Source organism: Larus michahellis, chromosome 8, assembly GCF_964199755.1.
Source record: "Larus michahellis chromosome 8, bLarMic1.1, whole genome shotgun sequence".
NCBI classification, from domain to species: domain Eukaryota; kingdom Metazoa; phylum Chordata; class Aves; order Charadriiformes; family Laridae; genus Larus; species Larus michahellis.
Genome location: NC_133903.1, coordinates 8,337,081 through 8,355,615, shown reverse-complemented (window position 1 = coordinate 8,355,615; position 18,535 = coordinate 8,337,081). Strand labels below are relative to the sequence as shown.

General features: G+C 48.0%; 1 protein-coding gene across 1 annotated transcript in view; it reads right to left on the bottom strand.

The window, feature by feature from the left end:
* Positions 1–2,903: 2,903 nt before the first annotated feature.
* USP31 (ubiquitin specific peptidase 31) overlaps positions 2,904–18,535 on the bottom strand; it is a 35,388-nt gene continuing 19,756 nt past the window's right edge. The window contains exons 7-16 of the mRNA XM_074597193.1: positions 18,041–18,224; positions 17,194–17,305; positions 16,472–16,566; positions 15,837–15,914; positions 15,198–15,327; positions 13,747–13,866; positions 13,356–13,581; positions 12,340–12,498; positions 11,473–11,625; positions 2,904–10,402 (exon numbers count right to left, since the gene is read on the bottom strand). Coding sequence (XP_074453294.1) covers positions 8,865–10,402; positions 11,473–11,625; positions 12,340–12,498; positions 13,356–13,581; positions 13,747–13,866; positions 15,198–15,327; positions 15,837–15,914; positions 16,472–16,566; positions 17,194–17,305; positions 18,041–18,224 — 2,795 coding nt within the window. The 3' untranslated portion in view covers positions 2,904–8,864. The remainder of the gene's footprint in view (positions 10,403–11,472; positions 11,626–12,339; positions 12,499–13,355; positions 13,582–13,746; positions 13,867–15,197; positions 15,328–15,836; positions 15,915–16,471; positions 16,567–17,193; positions 17,306–18,040; positions 18,225–18,535) is intronic.

Sequence of the window (18,535 nt, the reverse complement as noted above, 5' to 3'; positions counted from 1 at the left end):
GTCCTGCCCCAGGAAAAGCCAGGCTCCCCTCGAGGAGCCACCGTGCTCTCTGCTGGGGACACGGGCCAGCTGCGGCGCCGAAAACAGACTCGAGCTTGGCAGTCAGAGCCAGGGGACCGCAGACAGGCAGGGAGCAGCATATGTCCCACATCCTGAGCTGGGAAACTCACTGGCCAGGAGAGGAGGCAGGTCCCAGGCTGCAGCAGGGAGTAGAACTGGCTGTAACAGCCCCCAGGGACCCGTGTCCCCGCAGGCTAGGGCAGGAGCGGCAGAGCCCTTTGCCCTCCCCTACAGGCATAGGGGCGGATGCAATACCCCCCCAACCCACTCTGAAAGCAGTCAGCGGTGCCCCCACACCCCAGAGATGTGCAGCTGGGGACCCCTGGGGCCGTAGCTCTGCAGCTCCCGGAGCTGGGCCGTGGTTCTAGCACTGGCTGCTGGAAAACCACGGCAATCACAGGCACCAGCACTGTCATTTAACAAAGCTCAGCACAATCAGGAGAAAGGCAGAACGGTCCCTTATATGCATATTTTTCCCTTTAGCTGGAGCTCCGCTAAAGGAGCACGGAAGGTGCTGGGCTCCCAGTCAGGCTCCCGCCAGCTCAGCGGGGCAGGGAAGAGCCCTATGGCATGATCCTGCCGGATCCATTTGAAAGGACAGTGGCTCCTCTCTGGTCCAGCCAGCGCTCCGGGGCAAAGCTGCCCTTTCTCCGTTCTGTCCAGAGAGCCGGAGATTACCAGTGTGCCGTGAAGCTTACTGCTGTCCCCAGGGCTGGAGAGGTTGCCTTCCTATCCCAGGGCTATAGAATATTGTCACAAGATTTGTAGGGAAAAAGCAGCTATTGGGAGCTTAAGGAGGCTGGGCTGAGGCTCTTCTTCACACCAAGAGTATATCGCAAAATAGTGCCTCACCCCAGAATACAGGAGAAGAGACTCTCCACCTTATCCCCACCCACCACTGCCCTTGCTGACCTCTGGAGTAGATCAGCCCCACAAGCAGCAGCTTCCAAACAAACCCAATGAAGGGGAAATGCCCGACCATCCCGCCCCACGCCCTGCAGAGCTGGGCATTTGTTCCAGCAATATAGCAAAGATGACAACTGAATAGCCGCAGCCAGCCACGACTGCACAGTAAGAGTCCATGAGAGTCATCCCTCTGCAAGCCCCTGGAAGAGCCCCACAGCCAAGGATGGGAGCCCGGACAGGACAGCACGTGTGCCAGCCTGCCTTGCCCCAGCCATGCTCTCGGCCGACAGGACCTGCCCGCCCAGACCAGAGCAGCCCCAGCAATCCTCCAAGCCTCCAACCCTCTGGCTGGAGCTCTGCACGTATGGGCACATACGTGATGCTGCATCTCAAAGAATGGGAAGACAAAAGTATGCACACAGGAGAGTGGAGGAGAGAGAAGAGGGGGAAAAAAAAAAAACAACCTTAAGAATCAAAAACTGCATTTAAAGGGGAAGTTTGTGATGCACAAGCACCAGCCCCTGCTGCACTGATCTGATGGCTCACTCAAGCGGGAAGATCAGAGTCCACGGTAGAAATGGCCGTGGGCAGAGCCAACCACAATGTCTTCCATTTTTCCCTCCTGTTCTTGAGACAATATGACACGCTGGATTACTGAAGCGTTTCACACCACATTCACCCTCCAAATCGGAGCTCAGGCAGCCCAGCAGCCACAGGGATGGTTTCCCAGCTGTGCCTGAGCAGCTCACCCAGCCAAGGGTGTCACCTGCAGATGACGCAGACACCCCTGCAGACAGAGATGTCCTCCCTTCAGCAGCTGGGAGGCAAGGACCATCTTCCTCCTACCTTGCTTCATCCTCCTCACCCAGCCAAGGCGGCAGGAGCAGCCCATCTGCATTCCACGCTCTCCTCCACGGCCAGAGAGCCACTGCTGTACATCCTGCTAAATGAAAAACAATATTTAATTAGGATGCAGAGCTAGAGGAGCACACAATTAAACACTCAGTTACTATCACTCTTGCACAGTCTAAGCCTCAGTTCAATAAAGAACCATTAAAGAAGGCTAATATTGAACCAAACCTCAAGCAGTGGTACTGCACGCTGCATCACTACAGCAGCCTGGGGACAAGGAGCAAGCTGGAGTGCAGCCAGCACCAGTACGGCACATGAGAGGGGACATGGGGATGCTCCCACCAGAGCCTTGCACCCACCAGAGCAGGGAAGTCATGTTCAGAGATCCACAAGCAGAAAGGAGCCAGGGCAACCACAGCCTTTGAGTGGAGTCCTGAGCTTTCCACGGGGCTTTAGGGACAGGGAGGCTGAGCCCAGACACAAGGCATGGCCAGGGCAGGGAACACTCCCAACTCTGCCTGGCCAGAAATGAGTCCCCGAACCCTAAAGAGGAGCCAGATCACATCCCCCTGCCCATGGCGCTCACGGACCAAACTCACCAGGACAGAAGGCTCCGGTCCAGATCCTGCAGCCCACTCTCGGGACGTGCCAGCAGCAGGGACCCCAGCCGAGCACCAGCAGGACTGGGCTGGTGGTCTGTGGAGAGAGAAGCATCAGGGCCAACACTGGAGGGTAAGGAGGAGCCCACGTCTCCCTCTGCCCAGTACACAGGCCCCAAAACACACCTCCAGGTTTTCGTTTCTCAAGAGGAGTGGAGAGGGGGATGCGGAGGGAAGTTACTGAGCCCATGCCCCCCTCCCATGCCACCACAGCTGGGTGGTTAGAGCCGGTGGCGAAGCCCCCCGTGGTTACCCCAGGCAGCCACCGACCCTGCCCCGAGAGATGCTCCCCTCCTGCGGCAGGACAGCAGGCAGGGCGGCGCGTCCCACCAGCAGAGCGGGGACCACGGCCAGGCCGGAGCAGCCACTGCCGCCTCGGCCGGTGACAATGCAGACCTGGAAAAATGCTCAACTCCAGCGGGATGCCTAGTAATAAATTTATTGTATTTTATTACATATTCCCCTTTTTGCACTTAATTCCAATTCCTCATATTCAAACTCTTCTTTCTGAAAGAAAATGATTTTTAACATAAAAATATAAATTCTGCATATTAAAAGTGCATACACCTTGAATAATAAAACATACAAATAAATAATAAAAGGCATTGACACAGTCTCATGCACTTGTCCTCAAATAATTTAAAATTTATGGTACAATGTTCAATCCCAAGTAAAGACAGCCTGCTTTCCAGATTACTGTACAGTTCAAAAACATTAAAATACAGAAGAGAATATCAAAGGTGTGGGCAAGCCCCACGTCCCAGTATCAGTGTACAGTGATGTGACATGCAGTTTTTAGAACTGTAGATATTCCAGTGTAAAATCTGACATCGTGTCCAGAAGACTGCATTTGCAACAGGACTTAAAATTCAATTTTAACCAATGGTGAGGCACAGTTGGTGAGCAAATCTGTACAAATTAAATACTTGGAAGGCCACAAGAAAATAATCTAGCCACTTGTAGCCTGTATTCCCTTGTGTCACCCTACCCAAGGCAATGTAGCACCTAAAAATGGTTTCTTATTGCACTGCACAAATGCCATACAAACCTAACACTAACTTTCTTGCAACGCGTTTGTGCTGCAGGGCCTAGAGTGAAACAGAATTTGTGTTCACACTTAGTTTTAATCTGTGTCTTTTAAAAAACACTATTTGCAGATAAATTGAGTGCTATCGCCTTTAAAAAAATAGAAGACTCCCTAAACCTTTAGACCTAATATAGATATTGTACAAGTCTTCAGAGGTACTTTTATTCTACAAAATAAAGCTCCTCATAGTAAATGCTTTACGGTGCTTTTATTAAGAAAACCATGTAGTTCTTTCATCTCACCACAGATTAAAACTAAATTTCAGTTCCCTCCACAGATAACATTAGATACTGCCAAATTATTTTTGGATTAGTAGGCAAATGACAAAGATACAAAAAAAAAAAGGTAACAGTAAAATTATTTGGAATGTCGTTTCCAAACCCTCTCTATGCCGGCTGACCAAGGGGGATGGGCAGAGAACCCATGGGAGGAGTGGGGCCAAGAACCTGCCCGACACCCAGCCCCTGCTGAGCCCAGCTGCTCTAAGCGCTGCTGCGAGGTGGCATCTCGCAGGGACAGGGCCAGGCAGCCCCGGAGGAATCCCGGGGCCAACACTTCTTGCTAATCAAACGTGCTGTCGGTGAGACCTCGCCAGCTGCCCCCGCGCCAGCCGCAACCCTGGCCGGCCCCACACTGTGCGTACAACGGCCCCGGTGGGATCTGCAGTCGAATGGGAGCACAGCTCAGAAACGCAACCACCACCACGGTTTGGGAGCATGAACGGGAAGTGCAGCCACCCCTGTGGGCAGCTGGGGTCCGGCATGGCTCTTCCCGGGAAGGCAGGCAGAAGCCCCGTTACCAGTACAAGCAGCACACTGACAACTGGAAACTGCTCCATTAGCACAGAAATTCAACAAAAACTCCTTTTTTTTTTTTTTTGAGTGCTCGTACGGCTACAGGTGACTGCCTCTTCTCACAACGTAGAACATGTCATTAAAGTTAATGGAAAATGGCAGGCTACATACAGAACACTGATCGGGTTTTCCCTGTTATAAAAAAAAAAAAAGAAAAATACAATACAATACAGAAAACCAGTTTGTTCTCATTTCAACATTTCAGATCCCTTTGACGTTATGCTACACTCCAGCCTTGTCAGTAATGCAGAATTCTGCAAAGGAAAGAATCAAAGATGTGCAAACAAAGCAGGAACCCAGGGACATGCTCCTACGCGCTGACAGGCAGCTGCACCGAGAAACAGAAGTCCAGATTCAAAGCAGTGCTCCGGAGTCTACCTAGCAGCTTCTGAGACTGAAAGCACGGTCTATGGTTTGTATTAGATGCTTGCATAGTTAGTAAGTGCATGCATTTGGGTACAGCAAGAGAACTGCCATGCAAAACTGCCTTTATTACTGAGAAAAAAAAAAAAAGAAAAAAAAATGGTTGATCATGCTCAAGTTTTAGCTTTGGAAAGCAAACAACCCTGCAGCTAAGAGAGATGAGGGCACTTACAGTGGAATAAGTGTACTGTAATTAAGCTGCTAATTTTCTATCCTAAGCGTCTTTTTTTTTTTTTATTTAGCCATATCTGATAAGTTTGAAAGGGTTAACAATTTATACACCCAAAGTGAGACACTTACAAGTTACAGAGAACTGCAGGCACCAAATTGTCTATCAAATGTGATTAATACAAATAAAAGGTGCCTCTTTAACACACGTCATTGAAAATGTGCTTATAATTTGTATACTACTAAACACTATCCAAAAGACGCAGCCCAAAAAGGGTAAAAATAATTTCTTTAGGTGACTCCAGCAGGAATCTAGCACTGGAATGAAGGCGCTGCTTTCCTGCGCCCAGAGGGCTGGTTCCAGGAACAGGAGCAAGCGTCAGACTAGAGATGTGATGTGAAATACGAGTTACACGTGGCCAATGCAGGCGAGTTCAACCCAAAGTCGATTGGAATCATAAAACCCTTCAGAGGGCTCGAAGCCTGCTTTCCCTCGGAGCTTATGCGGCCGCGTGAGGACTGGGACAGTGCTGGACCTCGGCCTTTCAAGGCACTTCTCACCAGCATGAGGCTGCCCTCTAAACCTTTGCTTCCAGATCATCAGCTCTGGGGTCCCAAACTCCACCACCCCCAAGGCAGGACAGCTCACCCCACAGGCAGCCACACCACAGGCCATTCCACAGGCACCGTAGCTGTGCGTGACCAGCAGAGCAAACCCAGACAGCAGCCGTTCTCATCCCACTCCAGGCCCCACATGCCACCACCCAGGGGCAGGTGAAGATCCCTGGCCAGCGATGACCTTCGGAGATGGCAGAACCTACGTCCTCCACAGGCACAAGTGCTTCTAAAGCCAAACACGAATTTTAAGAAAAGAGCTGACCGCGTATGAATGGCTGCTTCAGAACAGCCTCCAGCCTCCACTGCTTTAAGGATCAATACACAAAGCCAAGGTGGTGTTGGCGTCTAGGACTTGGAAGATCCCTCTCTGCAGTGTTCCTTAGTGCCACATCCTTACATCTGGACAACACAATACACATGGACAGGAGTTCCTATGCATGAAAGGGCTAAGAAATAAGCCTGCTTTAAAGCAGGGAGAGAAGACTGATGTTGCTTTTCCACAAACCACTTTCCGTAGGGCCTGCAATAACCCACACGAAGTTTTAGAAAGGGATTGCAGAGGTTTGACTGCTTTTAACATCTGTTACTGGAACACTTGGCAGCAGGACCCCCCATTCCCATTTTCTTCAAATGGGAGCTCTAATGACCATTCTCATGCCCCAAACACAAATGTATTGAACTGGCGATGAGCTAAAACACCAATTTGGACATGGCTTCAAAATTTCCTCCAGTCCAGGCATGCAATGCAGGAGCAAAATCACCTCAGAAACCATACACTAGCTTCCAGTTTAAACTTCTTCAGTGAACAATGGCATGAAAAGAAAATGTGATTTGATAAAAATAATCTTTCACAAATGTCCCATGGTACAACGCACAGAAAACTAGGTTCTGTCTATTAAAAGACACCACGCCAAGTTAGCACTAGCTCCCAGAATTACATTCTTGCTAGAAGAGTTGTTACAAGAGAAGAGTCACCACAGTGCAAGACCTTAATACAGATAAAACCTTAAACAAATACTTCAACATCAGCATTTCAGGGAGTAATTTAAGTACTACAATGTGAAGCAAGTCTTATCTGCTCTGCTGGATATAACAAAAAATAATCCAAGAATAATCCCAGTCATACATTTAAGAAGCAAGTAATGCAATCTTTGCTTCTTGTTGCTGCAATAAATGAGACTGAACAATACCCAGGAGAAGAAATGCATCAAGAAGATGGTTATGTTCAGGTTTAAAAACACATTTCAGGGCACAGAGTCCAGCATATTGTTAAAACATGCAGGCTACTGGCATTGCTTCTGGGTGGCGTGAAGGGAAGTACTGCAAAAGATCACTGGGACAGAGCAAGGGTTATACTGCAGGTGGGTTCACCATCACACACTGACCAGCGCTCTGTGGCACCCCCGGCCCAGCTCCACACACACGCGCGGCCTTTTCTCCAAGGTGTCAGCTACCCCCAAAATACCTCTTCCCCAAAGGTGGCTGCGGACGTGTGGTGAGCAGAGCAGAAAAGGTGATCACAGAGCGGCAATGTGCCCAGCAGACCTGGGGGCAAGGCTTCTTGCAGGGTCATCAGCACATCCGAGGAGGTGGAACAGACTAAATCAGAGTCGCTACTTATTTGAGGGCTATTTGTTACGGTGACAGAAAAGATGTACAAATATGTCTCTCCACAAGCTAAGCCTGGAGAAGCTTTACCACCCACAACTATACGACAGGCAAAGACCTCATTCAGAAGACAAGCGTGCCCAGCACACTGCCCAGCTGCTGCATGTCGTGACATACACAACAGACTGCTGCTGTACGTAAAGGATATGCAGCACATTAATAAAAACTCATGAGAGTAAAAAAAAATTACACCACACGCATATAAAAGGATTTGAGGAATCCACCTTTTAAGAGTTTTAAGAGGAATCTTAAGGAACTTGAGCAATCTCCCCTGTAAGAAAGGCATGTAAACAAAGACATCACTAGATGTAGTGTTTTAACCCTGATAGAGACCGCCATCCAAACAAGAATAGGGATCATTTCGCTAAGAGACATGTGGTAGCCAGACCTGCCGGGAAGGTGAGAAGCATGCCGAAGGGAAGAACGTAGCAGCGCTCTGGAGAATGTGAAAACTGCTCCACGGTATTTTGGTACAGCCCCTCCAACCCGCACGAAGAGGCTTGTTCAAAGCATGCTCAGAAAGGGCAGAGAAGACAAGACGACACTTGGCTTATCTAAACGTTACTCCTATAAATAACGGATGCTATATTCACACCACTACGATTAAGCATCTGAGCACATTAGGAAACACTTCTTCTCAGGAGTTTGAACAGGGGTCCTAACAGCATCACTGCCATTCGGGTGCATGAAGACAGCTCTCCTACGGCACTGCAACCATCTCCCGCCTAGCACTTCCACAGGTACGAGCTGGCAAGCGGCTGCTGCTTAGTGATTTCTTCTGTTGCTTAGTAGTGTTTCAGAAGAGACAAAGCAATTAAAGAGGACAGGGTGGAGGTCGTCTTAGGCATGGACAGAGTAAAACTCTTTCATAGATACAGCAACAAAAAAAAAATGCAGATTACGTTTCACAAAAAAAAAAATTCTGCTGTTGGAATGCAAAAATGAAATCTATTACACAGACACACGTACGCATGGACACACAGGTACCTTTCTGTCCATCCACTAATGCTAGTCCCTCCTATACTGGCTGAGTATATACCTGAGAAACAACATTAGTGTTGAAATATTGCCCTTTAGAAAGCCTGAAAAATGGAGGGGAGCAGGGAGAGAGGGTTGAGAGAGAGCATAAAGAAGCGGCAGTCTCTCCAGTTTCCTTCGCACCCTCCATAGCTCAGAACAAGGCCATACACCAACGTGGACACAGCCTGCTCAGAACAAGACCAAAGGAATATCAGTTCACAGCTCTACAAAGCACACTAGTGTCAGTACAACTGGGTTTCAGATTTCAAACCTTGAATCTGAAGAAAGTTGTTGCATTTTCTATAAAGAGACTCCTGTACAAGTGCTATGGGACAGCTGCATTCATGTTCAACAATGACTCCAGCTAGACTACTTGCATCAGTGCTGGCTGCCTGTGGCTATTTGGTTTGATGGCAGAATCAAAAGGCGCTTTTAACAACTTGCAGTTAACTTCTCCTCAAAACATACATTAGGCACATGAACAAAAAAACAAGAGCTCAGAATAAATTAGCTTCTCAGCAGAAGAAAAGACACCTGGATTGCAGCATTTCACTGAGGTTCCAGAGAAGGCCGTACAGACACCTGCATGCTGGAAGGTAATTTTTTCAGTGGCTTGTCAGCAGACTGCTTGCCACTGGAAGGAGGAGACTGGACTCCGGGATCTAGCTGGGAAGACTTGGACTTGCGACTGGGCAGCAGAGAATGTTTGTTGGGTGTGGCATCTTTTGGGACAAGTTTTTCTTTTGCAGTAACGTTGGCATTGGTTTGAGGGGCTGGTGGGACACCTTTCTCCGATTTGTCTTCCAGCACATTTTTACTGCCTGACTTGGAACTGCTACTCCCTGTCTTTTTTGAGAGCATCGTTGTCTTTCCCAGGTCTGCTGACCTCCGGGTCTCCTTCTGCCTTAAGGCTGATTTAAAGAAAGACAATCCTTTCTCTTCTGACTTGCTGTCCCTCTTCAAACCAGAACGCACACCAACATTTGGAGACCGCAGGTTGGCCATAGAGGAACTCCGCACGTGTTTGCTGTCTACTGCCCTGCTGTCACTCCTAGAGTGGCTTATCCGTGGGGAGCTCGTTCTTGAACTGCTGGTAACGCTTGTTTTATCCGACCCCAGACTTATCTTAGAGCCCTCTCTGCTGAGGCTTCGGTCTGAAGTCCGGCTCTTCCCAGCAGAAGAGCCCTTAGTCAATGAGCCTGATGGGGTTTTCTTGGCAGCTGTGGAGGATGGAGAACCTGACTTTTGCTTCTGTTGAGCTGATGGGACAGACACCTCAAGGGGCTTCGTGCTATGGTCCTTCCTAGCCTGAGTGGGAGCAGGAGACCCATGTCGCCCACTGGCCCTAGAGGAGTCCATCTTACTTCTAGACCGGGAAACTTTCTGGGAACTCCTTAGTGGAGGAGGAGAAGAGCGAGAGACTTTGGTCTCTTGGGTAGATAAGACTGTCCTTCCCTTCCTCAAACTTTTGTCTGGCTCAGAAACTCCCTTGGAGCTGTGAACCTTCTTAGGGGTGCCATCTGCCTTTTCTGCAGACAGCCCTGTCCCATTGGGGGCTTTCACCTCCTTGACCGGAGAGCTATCCACAGAATCACTCTGATCAACAAAGGCAATTTGATTGTTATTATCAAAGGGGTCCAAAGCAGGGCGATTCCTGTCTGGCTGCACAGAGCTTTTAACATACCCATCTGAAAGATCTGAGCTAGATGTTCTTAAAACAGACTCTTCCCTGAATGCCCCTTCCATGACAGCCAAGGGGGCTCTGCGAGCCGTCCTGTGCTCTCGCCGACCGCCATCACAGGGCTCCAAGTAGCTGCTAGAGAGATTCCTCAGGCTGCCGAAGCAAGAGGTGGAGACTTTATCATCAGCAGCCTCCCCAATCTTCTCCAGGGTGGAAGCAGAGGTATGTACAGGGGAATCTCCAGAGAAGCGGGATGGAGAGTTGGAGCGCAATTGCAGTTTTGCGGAGAGTGACCATGAGGGCCTGACACCGTTTTCACTCACTGCCAGTGGGCTGGTGACAGAAGATCTAGATGACAAGCTTTGACGCTGGACACTCCTTACAAAGGGACGAGTTGAAAATCCTCCTGCAGAGAAAGAAAGCAACACCCTCAGTATGAAAGCCAAGCCAGCAATCGGTTTATCCCATCCATCCACAGATGCTATTTTCCCAAGAGAGTCAGACAGCCCACCTACGCCACATTGAATACCTATCTCTTCATGCCTGCCGCACGCACAGCTTCTTGCATAAAAGCTGAACAAGGCATTCAACAACTGTCATTTGCTAATGGTCACCCAGAAGTAACTCTGAAGCTTCTAACTGAAAATCCAGATTTTCCTCTCATGCCTGAGCAGCAGGAGACCAAACACAGGTTTTGCACCTTGGAAGTCCTTGAAACTAGCAATGAGTTCACCAACAACAACTGTGCTCCCAGAAATATGTTCTTCTGTATCAAAGAACATTTTCCCATACCATCCTGTAAAAAGCAAAGTAGGATTCCTACCTTTTTAAATAAAGCAGTATATTTGTATTTATAAACACAAAGTACAACAATAATCATTTTAGAAATGTGACTACCATGGCTAGATCTGACAGTTATCACAACACTGCTGCAGGGACATCTCCCTGCCCACTTCAAAATGCTCAGACTGACCCCTGAAGCTCCACATTTTCAAAAGTTATAAGGCAGGAGGTGGAAGACCCAGGCAAAGCTAGGAACTGCACTGTTATCTGCACACACAAGTGAATGTGTGTATCTTCTCACCTCCCTGGGAACAGCCTGCAGTGCTGCAGCAGACAATTAGTACCTATGTTAAGCTGTAGCGATATGTCAGCCTCCCTGCAAATGTGCTGTAGTGAAACCCAGAAAAAATACAAGCACAAAAAGTTCTTGAATGAAAGGTTTCGTAGATGGCATTTCCTTTTGCTGAAAGGCTCCTTAAGGTTCCTGCCCTGCTCTTCTCCATGCTTTCGTATCAGAGAAAAGCTCATCTGTGCCAGAACCCACCTGCTCCTACCAACACAGTGTCTGCCTCCCCCAGCTGCTAGAGTAACTGTCCCTTGTAACTATGTGTTTTGCAGCTATTTTAGTAGGGATCTTATAACAGAAAGACTAGTGGCCCAGTATCCCACACACACAACAGTGCTGATACACACCATCATCTTCACTCCTTTCCCCAGTCAGCTCTACTGATTCTGAGAGCGAAGCCAGAGACGTGCGCCGCGATGACGCTGCCGAAGCAATGCTGGGCTGCTTGCTACCAGGAAGACGGCTGACCCAGTGCTCACAGAGAGAGGAGCTTGTGGAGCCTGCAAGGAATCAGGCACAGATATCAGGCCAGTACCATGTAACTGCAGAACATGTGAAGCCTTGGAAGGCCACTGAGAGTCAGGTACATATTGCACTGGCTTTGACAAACACCTGGAGTCTGGAGCTGCCACAGCATCCAGATACCACTGAGAGAGTAAGTCTTTACTCTTATGAAATATTCATGGTCATAAGTGAAAGACAGAATCATGCCTGTCCCAGTATGCTGTGAATCAAAAGAATCAGCACAGCATGCACGTAGAGGGCAGTCCTCGAGCTGCCACAAGAATGCAGTGCAAATCCTTTCCTTTCCAAAGGCAAGTTACCAAGCCTGCATCTGTCCCCATCACTCCGGATTCAACCGACAGCTTCAGCTGCTGGCTGCCTACCTGAGACCAACAGCACTGCCGGTGGGAATGAGCTCGATACATTTTTATGTTATGGTTTTGATGCAAGCTGCTCTGTGCTGAACTTCCCAAGGGGATGGAGGGGGGTTCCTCCATCTCCACAGCCTATTTGCCATAATTAACCTTAACAGAAGATGTGGGAGTTTCACACAGCCTTTGATACAGAGCAGCAGACTGAGACAAGGCTCACTGAGTTCTGGGACAGAGAGGCAGGGCTTAAGCACAGCTGGGCAGAAAATTCTTCAGAAGGGCAAACTATCCATGAAATACCAACTACAACCACCCCTTGACAATGCCATCTGGGCTTACCTGCCACAGAGCTATTAGCAGACCACGATGGGATTGCTGTGCGTCTCTGATAGAAAAGAATATAAGCTGTCTGCTTGCAGACTTCGTTTTCAGAAAGCTGCTGAACTTCACTGTCATCAAAGCAGTACCACTGGCCATCAACTGAGTTTTTGCAATATGCTGAGAGAAAATACATTATTATTAGACTTTCCTCACTCCTACTACTCTGAAGTTTGCTGTATGATAACTTACAACATGACCTTATCTGCTATGATGGACTCAGAGGAGAATAAAAGGAACAAATTTATTCATGTAACACATCCTCTTCCAGTCTGACTGGCAAGATGGGGGCCTGAGGCCACCAGAATACAATGAACAGCTCACATTTCAATATTTTCTTTGTCCAACTTTACTGCTCAGAACAGAATGCCATTTGGGGTGGCTCCATTCACTTTACGTTCTGTTACTTGTGGCAGTCTGCCTCCATCAGTGAATCTCCTGACTGAGCCCACCCAGGACAAAACAGCCCAGAGACACACATCAGAGGGCAAAACCAGATACGCGCGTTTTCTGGGCTGCTGTGTGAAGTCATACAGATCCTAAGAACCATCAAGAAACTTTGTTTATCTCTGTCTGCTCTGGAACAAGCAAAGAGGAGTTCATAAACCGGCTGTGCACATAGGCAACATGCAAATACTTCATATGTATAACAGCCTCTTGCAATGACAGAAGTTCCGTGTTGAGTGGCCAGAAGCATTTTTGAAACGCGAAAGGCCAGTCACGTTACTCTGAAGAGTAATGTAAAAAAAAGAAATAGCAGACAAAGAAACGTACAGTAAGACATTTGGGGTCAACAGGCATTGCTGCATTCCTCAAAGTCATAGAAATTACCCCTTTGGTATTACACAGCCAGCCCTGGTTAGTTGGGTTAGGTCCTTTTGTCAAGAAAGGTGAAGAAGTTATGGACATTCAATAGAAAAATACAACTGTTTTCTTTCTGAAACTATTCAACACACATAACATTACGGGCTACTTGCCTGTATAGTGTCCCCCTTGCATGGTGCCATGATGATTGCAGACAGCATACAAGTCATAGATATAATCCTCAGGATCCCTTCCGAGACCATAAGGTCTCCTCCAGGGTGACCAGTGAGATGGCAGACTCCAACTGCTCTGACTGCGTTTAACAACATGAGGAGTCATGTCCAAGCCACTCAGGGGGAATTTAACCATGTTTTGAAGTTTCATCCTTCGGTCTCCTTCCTGTGTAAACATAGAATAGTATGAGCTGCAGTGACACCATGCTTGGGGAAAACAAAAACCCAGGAGAGGAACGCATAGGGCAGAACAGATGCTTCAGAAAAGGTGGTCTAGTCAGGTCACTCCCTGGCTGAAGGAGTCCTCCAGCATCACTGCAGACATCCTTACCTGTCTAAACCTTTTGAGATGTATGATGAGAACATCAGGTAAGGTCCAGAGGCTCAGTGTGATGCTACCCTGCTGCAGCTGCTTGCAGTGTGGGCATCGCCATGCATCATCTGGGGCAAGCTACAAGGAAGAGGCACGAGTGGGTATTAGTTTTCAAATTCTAAGGCATCTTTCACTATGCCACCATTCCTCTGCTGCCCCAGGCCAGACCCTGACCCCTGCACCCCAAGTACCTCCAACAATTATCAAGCTCATTGGAGATTCAGGGTTCCCAATGCTGCTTTTCAAATACTGGCAAGCAGAGAGACACGCGTGCCTCATGCAGGAGGCACCTCCCGCTGCAAGACAGAACTCAGCTAGTGCTGCTGTGCAGAGACGCTATTTCCACCCTACAAACGCCTATCACTTTGAAGTGGGGGACAAGAAAAAACAAAAGCAAAAAGCAGGCAGGCTGGGCAGCCTCGGTATTCTCACAAGAAAACCATCAGCAAAGAAAGAATCACAACAGAAGGAAGACAGGTGTACTTCAAATTTCATCTCTGACACCTCACTCCGCTCTGGAAACTCTTTTCCTCCCTATGTCCCAATGGCACAGACTTAAAAACTGCAGAGATTTTCATTGTCCTCCAAGGAGAAAGCGTATTTTCAAAGACACAAACACGACATGTGCTTCCCTCCACAGCCCAGTGTTCAGAAAACTTAGAAGCCATGGAGCTTTAAGGTGTTAAACAACTTAGCCCTCACCTCTGAAAGAAGTGACAAGAGCGGCTCCAAAATTATTAAAGCTCAATCACAGGTCCACAGTCCTTTATACAGCAGATTAGAGACCTCTGGCAAAGAAATACAGATCACTTCCATGTTCCAGGCAAGGGTCAGATCAGACCCATCTCTAGTCTGCCCTGTGGCACACCATCTCTCCTGCCACTTCAACATCCTCACACCACGAGCTGAGCTAGAGGAAGAGAAGCTGAGCCACGCTTCCGGAGAACTGAGCTCCACAGTCACTGCACAGCCATTTGGGGGGCTCCACTCAGCGGGGGCTGCCTTGAGCCCACCCCAGCGCTGGTCAGGCTTGGAAACACACAAATGCTCCAAGACAGAGCAGTAAATTCCCATGAAGAAGCCGTGTTGTTCTAACCCTTTATAATGTACGCCAGAAAAAGACATTGCTATTTCACAGGGAGGAAACTGCAGAACAGAGGAGTAAATTCTCATATCAACATTTAGGAGGCAAAAAAAACCCCAAAAGTAGTACTCCCACAGCTCTCTCCTCACTGCAGAGAAGCTCTGTCAGCAGTACTGGTAACTAGTGTTGTGTTACAAATTTATTCTCCTGTCTCAATAAATCAGTGTTTGCAGAAAACAGCTACTCTGCTGAGTATGGGAGTTCAGGCAGCACGTGGACCAGCAAGATCTTCCGAGTCCTGGCTGCTATACAGTCTTGTCCCTACCTGTTCCTCTTTGGTGTACAGTTGGAAACACTGAGATAAAGTGCAGATCTGAGGTTGATGATGAAGCTCTCTCTGCTGGCGGACACTTTCAGAGTCTGGAATATACTCCTCTTCTGTATTCACAAACAAGCTGCATCAGGGAGACAACACATTTACCAGCACATCCACTCGCTCCCCACGCTGCTGAGGAGCCATTCTGAAGGTACAATCAGCAGCTTTTTCCTGCGTTTGTCCCATTACAGGTAAGTGAGAGCTGACTGGCAAGAGATCCCGCCAGGGCAACACAGCCAAACACAAGGTTAAACAGCTTCAGTGGGCACCCACTCCAGTTTATCTCAAGAGAGAAAAAGCTACTCGCTGCCCACAAACTTTCTCCCACAAATACGATTTGTGGGAGAAGGAGCCACAGCCAAGATGCCTGCTCCATAATGCAAAACTCTGGCTACAGAGAAAAGGACTCCACCTCAGAGCAAGTCCAGGGCACCCAGTCCCAGTCTGTCCCTGCGGACAGGGGCCACGGCATGAGGTGGAGTTTCTGAGGGGTGTCATGTTTGCTGAAGGATGCGCAATTCCCGCAAGCAAGTCGCAAGCATCACGTTCAAGGTGAACACACTTTAAGGCTTTCTACTTCATACTTACTAATCTTTAGTTTCTTTGTCCCATTCTACCACTAATTTCACATGAGCAGTTCCCCCCTGTCCACATGACTTCAATGCCCTGGAGAGAGAAGCAGAGAGAAGTTAGACCACCTTTCAGTCTGAAGCCTATGTTATCTTTTACATGCAGAACTTTTCTCCACTAGCCCTTCATCCTTCCTCCACTCCCACACAGCTCGAGTTAGCAAAGGAGTAAAAGGAATCCATACAGCAAATTTAGATTGGATATTAGAAAGATTTTGATTGATTTAAATTGGATATTAGGAAGAAATTCTTTACTGTGGGGGTGACAAGGCACTGCAACAGGTTGCCCAGGGAGGCTGTGGATTACCCTTCCCTGGAAGTGTTCAAGGCCAGGCTGGACGGGGCTTGGAGCCACCTGGTCTAGTGGGAGGTGTCTCTGCCCAGGGCAGGGGGGCTGGAACTAGATGGTCTTTAAGGTCCTTTCCAACCCGAACCATTCTGTGATTCTCAAGAACATGCCAAAGCTGGCAAACTGCATTTACTTAAGTACATTGGTTCCCATTGGACACCAAGACTGTCCCTTTCTGCATGGCTACACACTGAGTTCCCAGCTGACAAACCTCTCACCACTCCTGGGAACGAGGACCAACTCACCTTTCCACTGTTGGATGGCAGAGGGGTCGCTCCTCCTGAGGTAGCAAGTACGTTATGCCCACAACACTGACCACTCGCAAGCTGAATGGGCAAACCTGCAAAGAAGAGAGTGGAAGGCACCTCAATAGCTCAAAACCAACTTACCTATGTGCAAACCAGCTCTCAGCACCGGCTGACAAGTACTTTATCCTAGAACATGTGTTTTACATGAGAAAGCAAATGCACAACATCTCAAATATGCCTACGCCAAGCAGCTAACAAGAGGGGTGAGGTACAGCAACTGAGGCTTTGTACGAAACAACTCCTCTACAGTGACCAGAGAAGACACCCCTCTTCATGCTTCTGCTCTCAGAAGGGGTTCTCATCAGAAACACACAGTCACTTAGCAAATGTTTCAGCTTTTCTTTTAGGCCAACACCACCGAGCAGTGGATTTCCAGTGCAGACAGCAGCACTAACCTGTCAAGTACCTCTTGGGGTAAGGAAGTAAAGCATGCAATTTCTTCACCTGATTAGTCTGATCTTACCTGTACCTTTCAGCAAATAGACAAAAGCACCAAAGAGGTAAAATATCAGACTTGGACATTATTGCACAAAGAAATATTGGGAAGCCATCAGTTCAGCACATGCGGCACCTCTACCGCTCCAAGTAACTGGCTTCCCCTGTAGTTCCTGTCACACAGAGCTGGAAGTCTCTCAAAACAGATGAGCCATTTGCCTCACCTGCATGCAGGCTGCAGGCCGCAGGAAATACTGCATCTTCTCCAAAATTTCCTTCTGTAGAATATCCCAAGCAATTGTTTTTTCCAAATGCAACACAAAGGGCAAGCCAAACCTACAGGAAGGAGTAGCATTTGAGGGAGAAATTAAAAAGATTATTCTGTTCAGCAATCAGATCCCCAAATTCTGACACCCAGCTCAGCGCCTACAGAGCTCGGCATGCTTTGGGTGAACCTCCCCAGAAACAAGGCATTTAAAAACTCGTCCCCAGAGGAGAGGTGCTTAACTTTGAGGAAAACTGTTATGGCTGCCCATGCAGAGGGCCCTTTTCAACGGGCTGCAGTCCTGCTCCGAGCTCAAGCCACTTGCTTCAGGCTGCAGAACTTTGCAATTGTCACCTGGCTAGGACAACTTTTTGTGAAACAAAGCGGCTGAGAGAGTTCTCAGCCTGTGGTTGGTACAAATGCCTTTGCCATGGTCATTTCTCACTTCCCTCCCATGCCCTGTTTGCACTCCAATTAATAATTTCCACCCATGACAGGATCCAGGCAGACGTGCTTGCTGCTCAACGAAACCAGGCAGCTCTATAGAGAGGCGGTATGTCCTTCCCACTGGTCTGCATTCATCGCTTTCCAGTAACACAGGACTATTTGAAGTTCACCCAATTTAGGAATATTTCGCTGCATTCGTTAATTTTTTTTGATCAACGTGATTCTTTAGCACCTAACGCAAACTAGAACACGCAATCTGTCGCTCCTTCACCTTGTGCTTTCACTACATGGTGAGTAAAACCCAGGTCAATCAAGGAAGCAGCCAGAAGAGTAACTCTGACCGCGAAGCTGCCAGTCACCTTTTGCTCTGCTGTCCAGTGCACGCCCTGTTACACACCAGCAAGACAATCTTGTCATTTGCTGCTGGTTTAGTAGAGGACTGTTCCAGTTTTCCAGACTTCACTGTTCCTTGAGAGTAAGATATTGTTCGGGAGTGCTCAGTGCCACATTTCAAGTTATTCAGGTTATTGTTCACATGTATTCCTGAAAAATTAGGAGAAAGGAAACATTTTGTTACGTCATTTGCCTTTAGCGCCCTGAAGAAAGTCTCCTTCAGCTGCAGAGGAGCAGGTCAATACAGAATCAAGATCATTTTTATTACTTGCATGAAGGCTTCAAAGAGCAATTACTTTTCATAGTGACTATTTCTTTACAGAAAGAAATTATATGCAAGTGCTCACCTAACTGATTTTTCACAGTAATTTGTACAAGCACTCATAGCTTTGTCTGCCCGAAAGAAAAGCTAAAGTGACAGAAACCCTGCTTGTTACTTCCAATAATAAAATTTGCCTTTG